This window comes from Ochotona princeps, chromosome 22, assembly GCF_030435755.1.
Source record: "Ochotona princeps isolate mOchPri1 chromosome 22, mOchPri1.hap1, whole genome shotgun sequence".
Classification (NCBI taxonomy): domain Eukaryota; kingdom Metazoa; phylum Chordata; class Mammalia; order Lagomorpha; family Ochotonidae; genus Ochotona; species Ochotona princeps.
Genome location: NC_080853.1, coordinates 33,151,653 through 33,166,064, shown reverse-complemented (window position 1 = coordinate 33,166,064; position 14,412 = coordinate 33,151,653). Strand labels below are relative to the sequence as shown.

Genomic DNA, 14,412 nt, shown 5'->3' with positions numbered 1-14,412 from the left:
AATGCCAATTTGAACCCCAGCCTCTCTACTTCTGATCCAGCGTCTGACTGTCGCACCTGGGAAGACAAAGGAAGCTGCCCCAAGTTCTTGGGTCTTTGCTGCCCTGCCCAGCTGGGAGACCTGGATGGCATTGTTGGTTTGCCCTCACCCAGTCCTGGATGTGGGGACTATTTGTAGGATGAATCTGCTGAAATATGATCTCTGGAAGTCTCTACCCCCTCTCTCTCCATTGTCCTGTCTTTGAAATAAATAATTACAACTTTACAATAAGCAAACTAGCAAAATATTGGAAAGCAAGCTGCAGCACCAGTACAAATATAATAAGAAGAGTGAAATAATACTAACAATGTATGTAACAGGTTGGTATGGGCCAGGCTAAAGCCAGGAGCTGGGACTCGGTCCAAGTGACCCACATAGGTGACAAGGATGCATGGGCTGCATCCCTGCCTGCTGCCTCCCGGGGACACTCAGGATGCCCAAGTGGGAGTGGAGCTGGGACTTGAAGCCAGATACTCTGGGAAAGCGGGTGGGTGTTCCGTGCAGCATCTGTAGCACGAGGCCAGGCATCCTGCCACAGGTGGCGTTTAAAGTCTGGAGTTTCAGTCTGAGAAGATGAAAATGCTCTCAACCTCAGTCTACTGTATGCTTATGTCATGTATATTCTATTGCAATAAAAGATACCAAGTTATACCTTCATCTATGATAACAATAACAAACATTTTGTGGTAAACAATTGTCCAGGACTTTACCCAGGTTATTGTGCTTAACCCTGGCAACAAGCCAGATGGGTTATTTTTTATGTTGTGTGAAAGGAGGAGCTAAAAGGGAACAGAAAAGAATATGAATCCCAGCAGACAGTTCCTAGAGCCAAGCTCTGTAGATGAAAAATAAGAAACAATCGCAGAATTCTAATTGCCTGTTCAGGTGCTAATTATCATAACATGTTTTTTTGATAACATAGAAGCTACATTATATTATAATTATAATATGTATGAAAAAGTAAAATGATAGCCAAATTATGTATCTTTGAAAAATATAGTTCCCACAAAGGCCTGAGTTTTTCTGCATAAAAAAATCTATCTGGTGACACATTTTTTTTTGTCTAGGTGGTATGTATTTCTGAAAATTTCTACGCATTTTACAAAGGTTTAATGTTCCAAATACCATGCATGCAACATTTATGGTATAATGGGCATATCTGTGATGTTTTATTTTAGCATTTGTGACAGTTCTGTGTGTTTCTTTCCAAATACAGAGAAAATGGCCTTATTTACCGTTACCTTGGAAACAACAATGCCCAAATGCTGTGTTTATTCTCTTTAGCATAATTAAAAAATCATTTTAGGGAGAAAATGTAATTTTCCATATTATCCTCAAGCCTTAATTTTAATTAACGGTAGTCATTTGAAGTGTTCAATGATGGTTAATGTTTATTAAACTCACATGAAAAACTAGATACAGATTTTTAATAGAAAACATGTCCAATGCCTTTTAAAACTTGTGTTTATCAATAAATACACCACTTACCATTCATTTATAAGTTATATGCAAAGATTCTGATTACTGTTATTTCTTTTGCATTCAATAATCCTTTGAAGTTAAAAATGCTAATTTTTAGAATTTCTTTCTTATTGAAGACTTCAAAGAAACCAATTTCTATTTTTTAAGTAAATCTTGTACATGTCTTTCTACAGTGATCTGTGCGGATGTACTTATTTTTTTCTTGCTACATTTTTAGGACTCCACTATTGTTACTCCAATCATTTTGAGGACTGACCCTCAGGGATTTTTCTTTTACTGGACGGATCAAAATAAGGTAAGAAATAAAATTTAAACTTTCCGGTTGTCTCATGATTTGCAAAGCATGTAACTGTCTTATTCACATGTGTGTGCCAAAAGCACAGATGAATTCTTAAAAAATTATACTTTTAGAGGTCAGTTCCATTTTAGAACATGGTAGGGCTACCTGTTTAAGACACTGGAGTAATTGGTATTTTTCAGTTCTCCTTATGGTAGGACAAGAATATGGAAATGTAAGTTGCATCTGATGTGAATTAACTAGCCAACGGCACAGATTTAAGTGAAGGGGAGTGGCGAAGTCACCTTGGAGTCCAGCGAATGTCCCAATGGCTTGTTCTTTTTCGTGCTTCCTCCCTGTGCTCTTTAACGTGAGAAGAGTTTGACTTTCATCATTTGCTCATGTTAGATAATGACGGATCAGAGTCCCTTAATTTATTCCTGAAGTTTCCAGGAATCTCTCTCCAAACCAGCTTTCTGCTCACAATACTATAAATGCAGTATACCATTATTGTGAAATCAATGGAAGATTCCCTATTGAATTATTAACAGGCAGACTGTCTGGAGAGCACAACATTTATTTGGAGCTTTATGAGCAGTTAGAGAGGCATACTCATAGAAAATGGTTATTATTCCAAGAAACTTATGCATAGTTTCACACTTGAACCTGAAAGACCGCAGCATACAAAATACTTAGATCTTGCATGTTCTTTTGGACATGCCAGAAAAAATTTAGTTGGAGTGCTCTGTTGATGGCGAAATCAATACACTAACCAGAGGTTGTAGTGAAATTTTTGACGCTTCCAAAATAACCTCTAAGGCCAAGGGTCGGTTCAAATGTTTAACCGTTTTGAAATGCTATGTTGTGTCCCTATTTCCAAAGATTTTAGATCTGCCACTCTTGCCTTCTGCCTTTGGGACTGGCTCATTCACACCCATGCGCAGTGGTGTGGTTTTGAGCCATGTGAAGGTGTGGTGGGGTACATCCTGTAAAGGGCCTGCTTATGTGTCCCCCAAAAGGCAAATCTCAGCTTTGTGGTCCTGGCATGATTTTTCTAAACCCTGTCAGAGCATCTGCAAGCATCTCTGGCCACAGGTGTGTCTGTGGGGGAAACCAAAGACCCCATCCTACTCTCAAAGCTGCAGCAGAGCAAGAATTCATGCTGCATGTTCATGTTTATTACTGGGTGTGTTAAGCATTTTGGCTTAGACATTCTGTTTGGTTTCCTGCTGTTATGCATAAAACAATGGCTTGAATGGGGTTTTTCGGTTTTGTTTTGTTTTTTCTCCCTCCTCCTAGAAGCTATTTTTAGAACTGGTGAGGCTATATTCATGAAAGATGTATTTATAATGCCTACAGCATTTCTAAAGGTTGGGTATTTGTATGAGAGACCAAACTGTCAGTTCGATTCTTCAACTTGTAAATCAAACTTCTATAAAAGCTACAAAAGATATTTTGAGGGTTTTAAATAATTCATGGCAGCTCATTTAAGCTCCCCTCAAAGAGGAATTGTAACTATTTCTTTGCTTAAGGAAGAGACAAGGTTTAGGACCTGAGGCTGTTTGAGGCTTGTCTGTTGTTCTGTGGACCCGGTATTTTCTGTTCATTTTGCACACCAGACACTTTCTTTTGGTTGTTTATAATGCTGTGTATGGCCAATCGGAACAATTAATGAAGTTATCAGTCCCTGTTTATCTTCTTAGTACGTTTTCCTGATTTGTTCATTTGATAGTTGTAGCCAAAATGTGATCCATTTTTCTTTGCCTCTTTAAAGTCCCACAGCATTCCTCTGTCATTTATCAGAGTTCAGAAGCTCACTTTTTAGTCAGTGATCATATGTCTTATGATCCACAAGATGAGAGAATTTAAAAAAAAATAATTAGATTCACTGTGCTTTCAAGTTTTCTGTCTTCTTTCTGGCTTGAAGCCTGATCTTGGAAACATAACAAATGGTGCATCGACTTTTAAGAGATGGACTGCTGTAAAAGAGTTATTGCAGTATGCTTGAAGAAGTGGTGGATACAGACGAAGGCTGGCATGCCAGGCTTGTAGAGGATGCTTTTACCCACGACCCTTCGAGTTTACGTGGCTGAATGTCACCATCATGATGTACCATCCAGTAAGGAATTCTTTGTCTCAGTTGTTAGTCTAAAGTGATCTCTCACTTGTCTGAGAGGACTTCCAAAACTTCATGAAATATTGAAATTAAATAGGAAGTGCAGGGTGGCTGTTTGGCTTAACAGCTCAGACGCCCACGTACAGAATCGGCGTGTGTGGGTTTCGTGCCCTGCCCTGGGTCCTTACTCCTGCTGCCCATCCTGGGATGCGATGATGACGGCTGCTGTAGGTGGCTTCCCTCAACTCATGTGGGAGACCTGCATTGAGGTCTCAGTCCCACGCTTTGGTCTGGCTCATCCCTGGCACTTTCAGACATCCGGAAGGTGAACCAGGGAATCAAAGTTCTCTATCTCTCTCTAGTAGGTAATCAAAAGAAATAGTAAATAGAAAAGTTACTTTTTTGGCCAAAAATTTTTGCAAATCCATGTATAGCTTTTCCATCCACATTTTCCAACACTTTTTGAAGACCTGGTGTATCATAGAGATCACATCAGAGAAGAAATGCGATACTTGTAGATTCATTGATTTCCTGTATCATTTTCTGTTAGAAGTGAAGGTTTCTTAGGTATTTGTGGTAATTCACTTCTCTTCTCCTTCTGGCCGTTTTTTCCTGTGAGTTTTCCCTTTGGTCCATGATGGTCATAGGTGAACTGCAAGGAACCCCTAAAAGAGCCTTAGGACAACAGCGCCATCTTCTTGGAAAAATGTCACCTTTCTCAATGTCAGCCCCCCCCTCCCCAGTGTCCTTCTCTGTACATGTCTATAGCGTACCATGTACGGGGCATTGGTTCTAAGTCGCTGTCTCTTGCAAAGCTCTCCTTTCCTTTGAAATCACAGACATGGAAGGTGACAAAAATATAAACCACATGTGAAGGAATTCATCATTGAAAACAAGAGTTTTCAAGTCATTTTTAGTTAGGAAACTGCGCCTCCCTGAAACCTGGAGCAGGTTTGAGCTTGATGGAACAGATTGTTATGAACATCATTCTTAGGGATTAATATTCAGATTTCATACTTGTTCTGGGCTTCTTGTAAAGATTTTTTTCTGCTTTCTGGTTGGCTCTGAAAAAAAATTGTATTGGATGTAATTAGGAAAAGCAGGTTTCTGCATGCGACTGTTTTCAGATGATGGTTTTCCTAGGGTGGTGGAGCTGATGACAAGAGGCTGAGCTTATTTCTGTGTCTGGGTGGGAGGGAGCCCCGGCACAGCACAGCCTGAATACTTGCAGGCTGCCTGCGTGAGGCTGTGGTTTTTCTTTGGGTCTATGCCACATGGGCACCGGAAACCAAAACAGGAAGCGTTAGCTGTGAAAATCTTGTGAGCTACAGGAATCCACATCGTAATTTTGAAGGAAAGGTGAAAGAAGAAGAATTTAAAAAATGGGGGAGGAGTTAAAAATAAAGAAGTTTTCAAAATGCACCCTGCCAGAGTGTCAGGCCACAGAGGAGCCCTCTGCCGTGGAACCCGATGCCCTGCGTGAGTGCCGAAGTTGGTGTAAAAACAAAAGCAGCCACTAGCAGGTCGGATCCAGGAGTTGAGTGTCACTCAGTTAGCTCTTCCTTGTAGTCCCGGGGAGGGGAGGGCGAAGGGGCAGAGTGTATCGAGAAAGGAATGGCAGAGGACACATTTGAAAAGGACTCCTATATACTCAATCTTTTGTTGCACATTTCATTTATTTTTAACTTTGCAGACCAAAAATATATTCTGTTTCTAAGAGAGCAGAGCAGTAGGAATATCCTTAAGTTTCAGCCTCCTTTGTGTCTACATAAATGTAATTTTTGGAGAATTTACATTTTCATGATGCTTACTAGATCTCACGGTAGTGAATATATGAATATGTATTATGGACATATTTTGTTTCTCTCATGCATTAGCTTAAATAATATCATTATTGCTGTTCACAACTTCTCACTTTATGGTATGTCTTAGAGAACTCTTCATTTAAGTACATTCTGTATATGCTTCATTCTTTTAAATTGTTCTGACGTATCCCAAAGGATGAATTATCAAGTTATATTTGCTGAAAAGAATGTCACAGATGGACTCTTGGAGTTTGTATTTATTTCTTTTTGCCCTAGGAGTTGTGGGAAGTAATCCCAGCAAGCAGGGCAGTGGTAAGCCTGTGTACTCCACTCTGGGTATATGGGTCACGGACTCCCGAAGGGAGGTGCTTAGAAGTGCAGCTGCTGATTTGAAAACTATACATGCACCACATCTCAGTTAATGACTGTGCCATTTTACAACCCCACTCGTCTTAGGTTAGGGGAATTGTTTTCTCTATTAGGAAACATTTTTAATTGCTGGGAAACCATTGTAGCCATCTTATCTCAGATTTAATTTGCCACGTCTTGTGCACTGTTAAACTGGATGTCTGCTCGTTCAGTTTGTCATCATTTTTCCCCTCTTCTCTCTATAGCTTGCCTTTCTGTGTGTTGTTCTTTGTGTATCAGAAGTTAATCTTTTTATGATTGTTATCATTGTTATAAATGCTACCAATTCTTTCTTCTTTATGAAGATCTTTAATATTTTTTCACATGGAATTTACTCAGGAGAAAAGATGAATTAAAACTTTAAAGTTTGCTATAGTCACGATTAACTTCTTATTCCTTTTGTGTTACAACCTTCCCCATATAGCCTCCTTATCATCATCACCTTTACTAATCTGGATTTTTGACCCATGTAGCAGTATACTGTGTCTGAGAGCTGTCAGTAGGTGCAGCTCTAAATTGAATTTCTTCAATTGGGTGGTTATGGAAGTCTGTGGCTCCTTGTACTTTCTGCTTGTCGCTGCTGGGAAGGTGCCCTCTCTCTGCCTTGGAGTGAGCAGGGTGTGGAAGGTGGGAGCTGCCATGGCAGGGGGACTCATGCTGAGGCCCCCTCACCGCTCATGGGACAGATCCCAGCCTGGCTTGGCTGGCCCGCAGGTCACCTTCCCCGGCTGTAGACCCGAGAACTTGTGGGTTGTTATGTCCCACGTCATTCTTCTCCCATGTATTTTCTTCTTTCAAGTGTTCTGATCCAACACATCCTCTTTTGCTTTACTCGGGATCCCTAGACAAGAATTTCTGCTTGCATGTTTCATTCTTTCCAGGGACGTGGGACAGGCAGCTTCTGCTGTACCATATGCCATCTTGCTCTTGACTCTGAATTTCCATGAGACATTATGTGACATTCTGTGCAGACAGAGTAACAGTTAGTATCTCTATTGATGGCAATGATAGGTCAACTCTTAGGGTAAATTAAATTTTCTACGTAGAGCTCAATAGCAAAGCTTAACAGCTCAATGTTTACTTGAGCTATGATGGCATCTTTCAACATGAATTGAAGTTTGAACAGTGTTTCATAAAACCCAACAAGGCAATGTAATGATTTCCTATTGAAAAAATAAGCAAACTAAAAGCAAAATAAAGCAAAAACCCACTGGTCTCTCTAAAGAACCCCTGTGTACCACACATTTTATTTGTAATTGTTGAACCAGGAGATCCAGCCTCGAGACACAGTTCTGTGGTGTATGCCAGGAACACCAATTTAACGCTTCCTGCAGATGGTGAGTGGGGGTGAGGCAGTGAGTTACTGAGCTAGTGCTTCTGCACACTGGAGTGAGTGCAGGTTAAGACTGTGGTCTCAGGCCCTTTTTATTTAGTAGTGTCCCTTCGAGTCTGAAGCAATAACAGAAATTACCTTAGAAAACCACAAAATTCACCTGAAATTGCTTAGTGAGGGCTGTTGTCGTGCCTTGGCTGGGGAAACTAGCCAACCATCAGTGTCACGCTGTACTACCCCATGATTCTCTTCACCATTGCTGGTGATCTCAGGGCCTCGAGTGCAGGCAGTGATATCGTATGCCCTTGCCTTTGCCAGAGCACGGAGCACTGGGTGGACTTCTGGTGCCATCCCCCACCTGTATTCTTTATTCTGCCCATTTTAGTTCACTTTGTTACCTAAGTCCAGAACTTCTAGCAGTTAATATTCATTCTGATCACTTGAACTTGAACCCAGCTTTGTCCCCTCTCAGGTGGGATAATTCAAAGCTGCAGGCTCTGTATTGTTTCCCAGAGCTGTTCAGTGAATTGAATCTGATCATTCTCAATGGAAACTGACTTTTGACGGGCTTCCTTATTCTCTCCTTCCCCTACCTTCCAGTGCATCCTAGCGCCACCAGTAAAATAAACTGCTTCATTCGGAACTGTTTCACACAAATGCATATTGCTGAACAAATTGATATAAATACCTGCTGATTAAGGATGGTCAAAAGATTCCTTGATTGAGGCAGTGGAACATGTTAATTAAATAGGTTGTTTTAAGCCAGGCCTGTTTTTCTTGACACAGTGCTCCAGTGGGAAACCCGAAGCCTGGTAAGCGAGCCAGCTGTGAAGTTCTTGTGGCAGAGGCAGGATTGAATTCTGACTCTGTCCTGTGTGTAGTGACTCAGCTCCAGGGAATCTAAGACTCGCTTCAGTTGGTGATAAAGGGGAGCTGCAGGCCCAGCACGGTAGCCTAGAAGCTAAAGTTCTCACCTTGTACATACTGGGATCCAATTTGGGTGCCTGTTCATGTCCTGGCAGCCCTACTTCCAATCCAGCTCCCTGTTTGTGACCTGGGAAAGCAGTCGAGGACCTCCCAAGGCCTTGGGACCCAGCATCCATGTGGGAGACCCAGAAGAAGCTCCTGGTTCCTGACTCCAGATCAGCTCAGCTCCAGCTATTTCAGCCCCTTGGGGGAGTGAATCATCGGTTGGAAGATCTTCCTCTCTGTCTCTCCTCCTCTCTATATATCTGACTTTTTAATAAAAATAAATAACAATTAAAAAAAGAACTGCTTTCTTAACATTGTTGGGAGGTTACATGGTGAACATGGAGTGCCTCACATGTGTGCTAATTTATAAACTCTCAGTTCTTGCTGGTGATTGTAATTGTTGCTATACAGTTGATGTCTGGCTAAGCAATTGTCCTTAAATAATGGCTAAGGACCATGAGGGTGCTGCTTTGAAGGTGCAGTGACCCTTCACTTATGGGGATTTTTTTTCCTGGTTTTTCTCTTCACGTCACCAGGGACTTGTTTTTCATTAAGGCTGTGTTGCAGTCCTTTGATCTAAAGCATTGAAGCTTAGTCTGTTTGGGCAAACAAGATGTTTACTTATGTATTTCATAATGTTTTGGGAACAAAGTCATTGAAGGCAAAAGAAGAGATTTATCATTCAAAAGACTTTTCCTCTGAGAATCACTTGCTAATAGATACGCCCCCCTAGGTGCGTGTTCCTTGGACCCCCGCGAGTCTCGCGGAAGGAAGCGTCTCGCGGCATAAGCTACCAAGATGATTTAAAGAGCTTTTTCGGAGGCAATCCGAGGCACGCCTGGTGGTCTGCTCTTTCATCCTAAGGTGATCACAGTCACTCCAGTGACAGGCAGCTTCTCCTCCATGCTGACAGGACCCTCGGAAATTAAACCTGGGGTCTCGAGCCTGTTTTCGAGAGCAATAGGTCAGGTGGCCGACGAAAAGCTGTCTTCTCACAACATCCACTTCCAGGTTATTTTATGGCTTTAGGAACACTATCTTCTTCTTCTTCTTCTTCTTTTTTCTGATACCACAAGCTCGGAGGATTGTACTCGGTGAACTCTGGGTAGTGTAGAATAAACCACATGTGGTGGTTGCTTTGCCTGCACAGCTACAGCATCAGACTTGAGTTGTATATGAAGCTTTGGAGGAAGTATTCATGTTTTCTTGGTAGGATTTCTAATCAAGTATATTCCCTTGAAATACATTTTAAAATCAGTCTGGTTATTATGAAATGGCAACATTGTAATTTCTTTGCAATTATTTTTAGAATGTTAATGCAGTAATATTGTTTCTATGTGACTATCACCATACTTCATCACATGGATAACAATAGCAATGCTATTTTTTTAAAAAACAGACTTATTATTATTATTATTACCTTTTATTTTTATTAGAAAGAGAGGAGGAGAGACAGGGAGGAAAATCTTCTATCTGCTGATTCACTCTGCAAACGGCCACAATGGCTGGAGCTGTGCTGATTCGAAGACAGGAGCCAGGAGCCTCCTCTGGGTCTCCCAGGTGCGTGCAGAGCCCAAGGATTTGGACTGTCATCAGCTGCCTTCCCAGGCCACAGGCAGGAAGCAGGATGGGTAGCGGGGCTTTTGGGATAAGTACCAGTGTCCATTGGGATCCCAGGACATGCAAGGCGAAGAATTTCGCTACTAGGCTACCATGCTGGGCCCTATGTAATTTTTAATGCAGAATTATAGAGGGAAAGAGAGAGGGAGAGAGAGAGAGGATTTTTCATCTTCTGGTTTACTTACAAAGTGCAGTGGATCCTAGAACAACATCTGGGTTTCCCACATGTGTGGAGGGTGCAAGGCCTTGGACCATCTTGTGCTGTTTACCCAGACACACACATTGACAGGGAGCTGAATTGGAAGTGGAACAGCTGGGACAAGAATAGAAACATGTAAGGGATGCTAGAATTGCAGGCTGGGGTTTAACCAGAAAAACTACAACACTGGGCCCATGAGTGCTTTTTTTTTTTTTTTTTAAAGATTTATTCAGTTTATTACAAAGTCAGATATACACAGAGGAAGAGAGACAGAGAGGAAGATCTTCCATCCGATGATTCACTCCCCAAGTGAGCCGCAACGGCCGGTGCGCGCCAATCCGAAGCCGGGAACCAGGAACCTCTTCCGGGTCTCCCACGTGGGTGCAGGGTCCCAAAGCTTTGGGCCGTCCTCAACTGCTTTCTTACGCCACAAGCAGGGAGCTGGATGGGAAGTGGAGCTGCCGGGATTAGAACCGGCGCCCATATGGGATCCCGGGGCTTTCAAGGTGAGGACTTTAGCCGCTAGGCCATGCCGCCGGGCCCCATGAGTGCTTTTATATGCATTGTAGCAAAAGTTTAGAAATATGTAATATGGTTCCTGGCGCAGTAGCCTAGTGACTAAAGTCTTCCTTGCCTTGCATGTGCTAGGATCCCATACAGGTGCTGATTCATATCCTGGCTTCTCTACTTCGCATCCAGCTCCTGCTTGTGGCGTAAGAAAGCAATGAAGGATGGCCCAAGAGCTTCCAACCCCGTATCCACATGGGAGACCTGGAAGAGACTCCAGGCTCCTGCCTTTGGATTGCTTCAGCTCTGGGCATCATGGCCACTTGGACAGTGAATCAATAGATGGAGGATGTTTCTGTCTGTCTCCTCTCTCTGTAAATCTGACTTTTAATAAATAAATAAATAAATAAAATGCAATATATCCCAGGTTTTAACTAAAAATTCAGGGCTCCTACTGTAATCGGGGCTCAGTTTTTCTTGCTTCCACGGAAGCCTTCCCAGTGTAACAAGATAAACCAAATTGGGCATTCTTGGGCTATGAAAGTATTATAATGATGCATGTATGCTTTTTAATACAAAAATGCCTTAAGATATGGACTTGAAGAATACATGGAGAAACACATTCTGTGTATTAAGCAGGATTTTTCTGTCCTGTAATGGGGAAAGAACATTTGTTCCTTGTGAATGGAGTGTACTCTACATTGCCTTATTGTTGCTATTGTTAATACCTTTGCGTTATTGTTAATGTTATCAGCATCACGGCCCTAATAATAACAAACACATATATGATGTTTTCCACCCAGTCTTCAACTCATTCATACATATGAATGTTTTAATAATGTTTACAAAGAATGCATACATATGCACTAATTTCTAGAGTCCCACAGTGTAATTCCCGGGGTATGCTGCAATAGTATGTAATAACAAATTACATAGACTCACATATGTGCATGTGTGCACACTACTTAGTCACTTTCCGAGGTGTGTGAGGGCTGTGTCATTCCTACGGTGATGTGTGAGTGAGTGAATTGAGTGTGTGCAGTGTGGTGTGTGGACCTTGTCAGAGCAGTGGGTCAGGGGTTGAGGCAGAGCAACCTGCTTGTGTGTTCTGACTCTTCACTTTCTGCCTTAAAACCAATTTCTTTCATGTGTGAAGTTTACTGGGAGCGTGTGCTTTCTTGAATTTGTTTGGAAATGGAAACTTAAGAGGCATGTTAGGGTTGCGTATGGAGCAGCGTATTGAAGACATCCCAACTTGGGCTGATCACTGAAACCAGTTCCCTAAACTCATGCTACTTTGGATTCACCTCTTGAGAAGCCGGACATAATTGGTTTTGTTTGTGGGCAGTGAACTTTTTTTTTTTATCCTCTCCTTATTGAATCTAATGTACAGGCATGGTGAACACTTGTCTAAAGCGAGTTTACATCATCAGATAACCCAGTAATCTGCAGAAAATGTACTCACTGTTTCTGTCCTGTGTAATGGCCTTCTTTCTGTTCTAAGCAACACATCCTGGGAGCCCTTATCAGCCCTATAAGGTTGTGAGTATAATTGGGTAATATGTCCCACGTTCTACTTAATAAGGCAGTGAATTACTAGTGAATTTTAGTAGGATTCTTAGTACCCAAGATTGAATCTAGATAGATTTTGTTTTTATGTTCAGGTGACTAAATTTTTTTAACATCCCATTCTCTGAAGACTCCACATCTTATCTTCACCAAGCATGTCCTTAACACCCTATTTATTAACTGTTATGCTCTTCTAGAGTCTCAGGTCAAGATGCTTTTTCAATTTTTCGCTAATGAAATTAGCTGTACTCTTCCATAAATGGGATTTCAAGAGTGACTTGATGCATTTTATTGTATGTATAAATACATGTGGATACAGAGGCAAATATCATCTAAATTATGACATTATATCATCTCTTATCAATATGTGTGAACCTCCTTTTTGTGACACACATACCCATTAGATAGTAACTGAGAATTTTTCAGAATAATAGAAAGCGTGGCATGTTGTTATCCCTGTAGAGTACATTTGAGAGGAGTAAAATTCAGGGTTCACCCTTGGGGATGTTCAGTTTTTTCTCTCTTCCTTGTGTAGGGAGATAGTGATCAGAATGATTTTGTATGAAATTTCTGTCCTGAAATGTGACAGTTTCCCTTTGACTCAGGAAACTGTCATCATGCATCATGGCCAGCAGTGCACCTGTGGGAGAGGATTGTTATAATGCAGAATCTTATGGGGCAGAACAAGTTGGCATGCTAAGAAACCTAATGACTGTGCTGCTATACATAATAGATTCTATTTTTAGACAGACATTTGTTCCTATAGCATGACTTCATTATGCAAGAGGATGGCAGTTTCAGCATTGTATGGTGAATGTTGAGATATTAGAACACTGGAGTAAATGCAATCTTATATGTGCTATAACTTTTTCATAAACTAGCTCTGATACAGTTCATAGCTGGAGAGAGAACAAAAACAAAATACCTACATCATTTCTAGTGTTTGTGGAGTGGTCCAAATGTAAAACAAACATCCAAGCTCGAGTGGTTTCTTTGCAAGATCACCCAAGAGAATATAGACCAGGTAGTGGAGGTTGGCACATGGAAGGGAAGCCATTACGTTAGTCCTGAAAACCCTGGGACACAGCACACAGGGTAGTAGTGTTTACTCACCAGGCTCAGCAGTCACTGATGAAAAGCATCTCTCCGCACTTCCAGCTCTTTGCCAGAATCTTCCACTGGCAAAGCAGGGTGTACTGTGGGTGTTCATGCCTGAGGCTGGGACACAGCCCTCAAACCTTGTTGCAGTTGGAAGGTCTAAGTTGGCATACCGGGGTCCACCTGCTGACTTCAGGTAGTGTTCCATTGGTACATTAAGTAAGTTAGACTTTATACATCCATATCGTGGGGCTAGCATAGTGGCTTAACCAGTACAGCTGCAGCCTACAGTGCTGGCATACCACAGGGACTGTGACTTGTATCCTGGCTGCTCCATTTGTAATCGTACTCTTTGTTAATGGCCCATGCTAAACAGAGCAAGACAGCTCAGCTGTTTAGGCCCATTCCACCCAAGTGGGAGAACCTAGATGAAGTTGCTGAATCCTGACTTTAACCTTTCCTGGAATGGCCATTGGGATCTCTCTTTCAGGATCTTTCTCTAACTGACTTTGAAAAACAAAAAGATATTTTTGATAAGTAAGTCTTTATCAAACTGAAGTTTAAGCCTTATTTATAAACATGTCTTGCCAATTCTCTACACTGCCTTAAACATAGAAATAAAAATTGCCGGCATTTACAAATCTGAAGACTGCTACACACATGTAGATTTTTCAGTAAATCAGAAAGCATGTCCACAACAGCCGTCTCAGCTCCGGGGCCTCATTTGCTGGCCACAGAGCTGCCTGCTTCACACAGGGCATGCAGCATCCGGTTCACCACAGTGTCTGCCCAGCCAGCCTATGTCATTTACATGGCCATTTAAGCTTCTGTAGACATTCGCATGTCACTGGCAGGCTTCTGTGCCAACGTCCTAGTACTAGAAGCCTCAGCGAGCTGACTCCAGAGGATCATGTGGAATGAAGTGAATTCGCCACAGTGGACCCATTGGAGTGTTGTGGCCAACAGACAGTGTTACAGTGGAAGACT

The 14,412-nt window shown here is 41.8% G+C and overlaps 1 protein-coding gene across 2 annotated transcripts in view; it reads left to right on the top strand.

Annotated features, from left to right (window-relative positions):
• PLCB1 (phospholipase C beta 1) overlaps positions 1-14,412 on the top strand; it is a 616,791-nt gene that overhangs the window by 13,943 nt on the left and 588,436 nt on the right. For both annotated transcript variants that reach the window (XM_004593350.2, XM_004593351.2), the window contains exon 2: positions 1,739-1,816. In XM_004593350.2, coding sequence (XP_004593407.2) covers positions 1,739-1,816 — 78 coding nt within the window. The remainder of the gene's footprint in view (positions 1-1,738; positions 1,817-14,412) is intronic.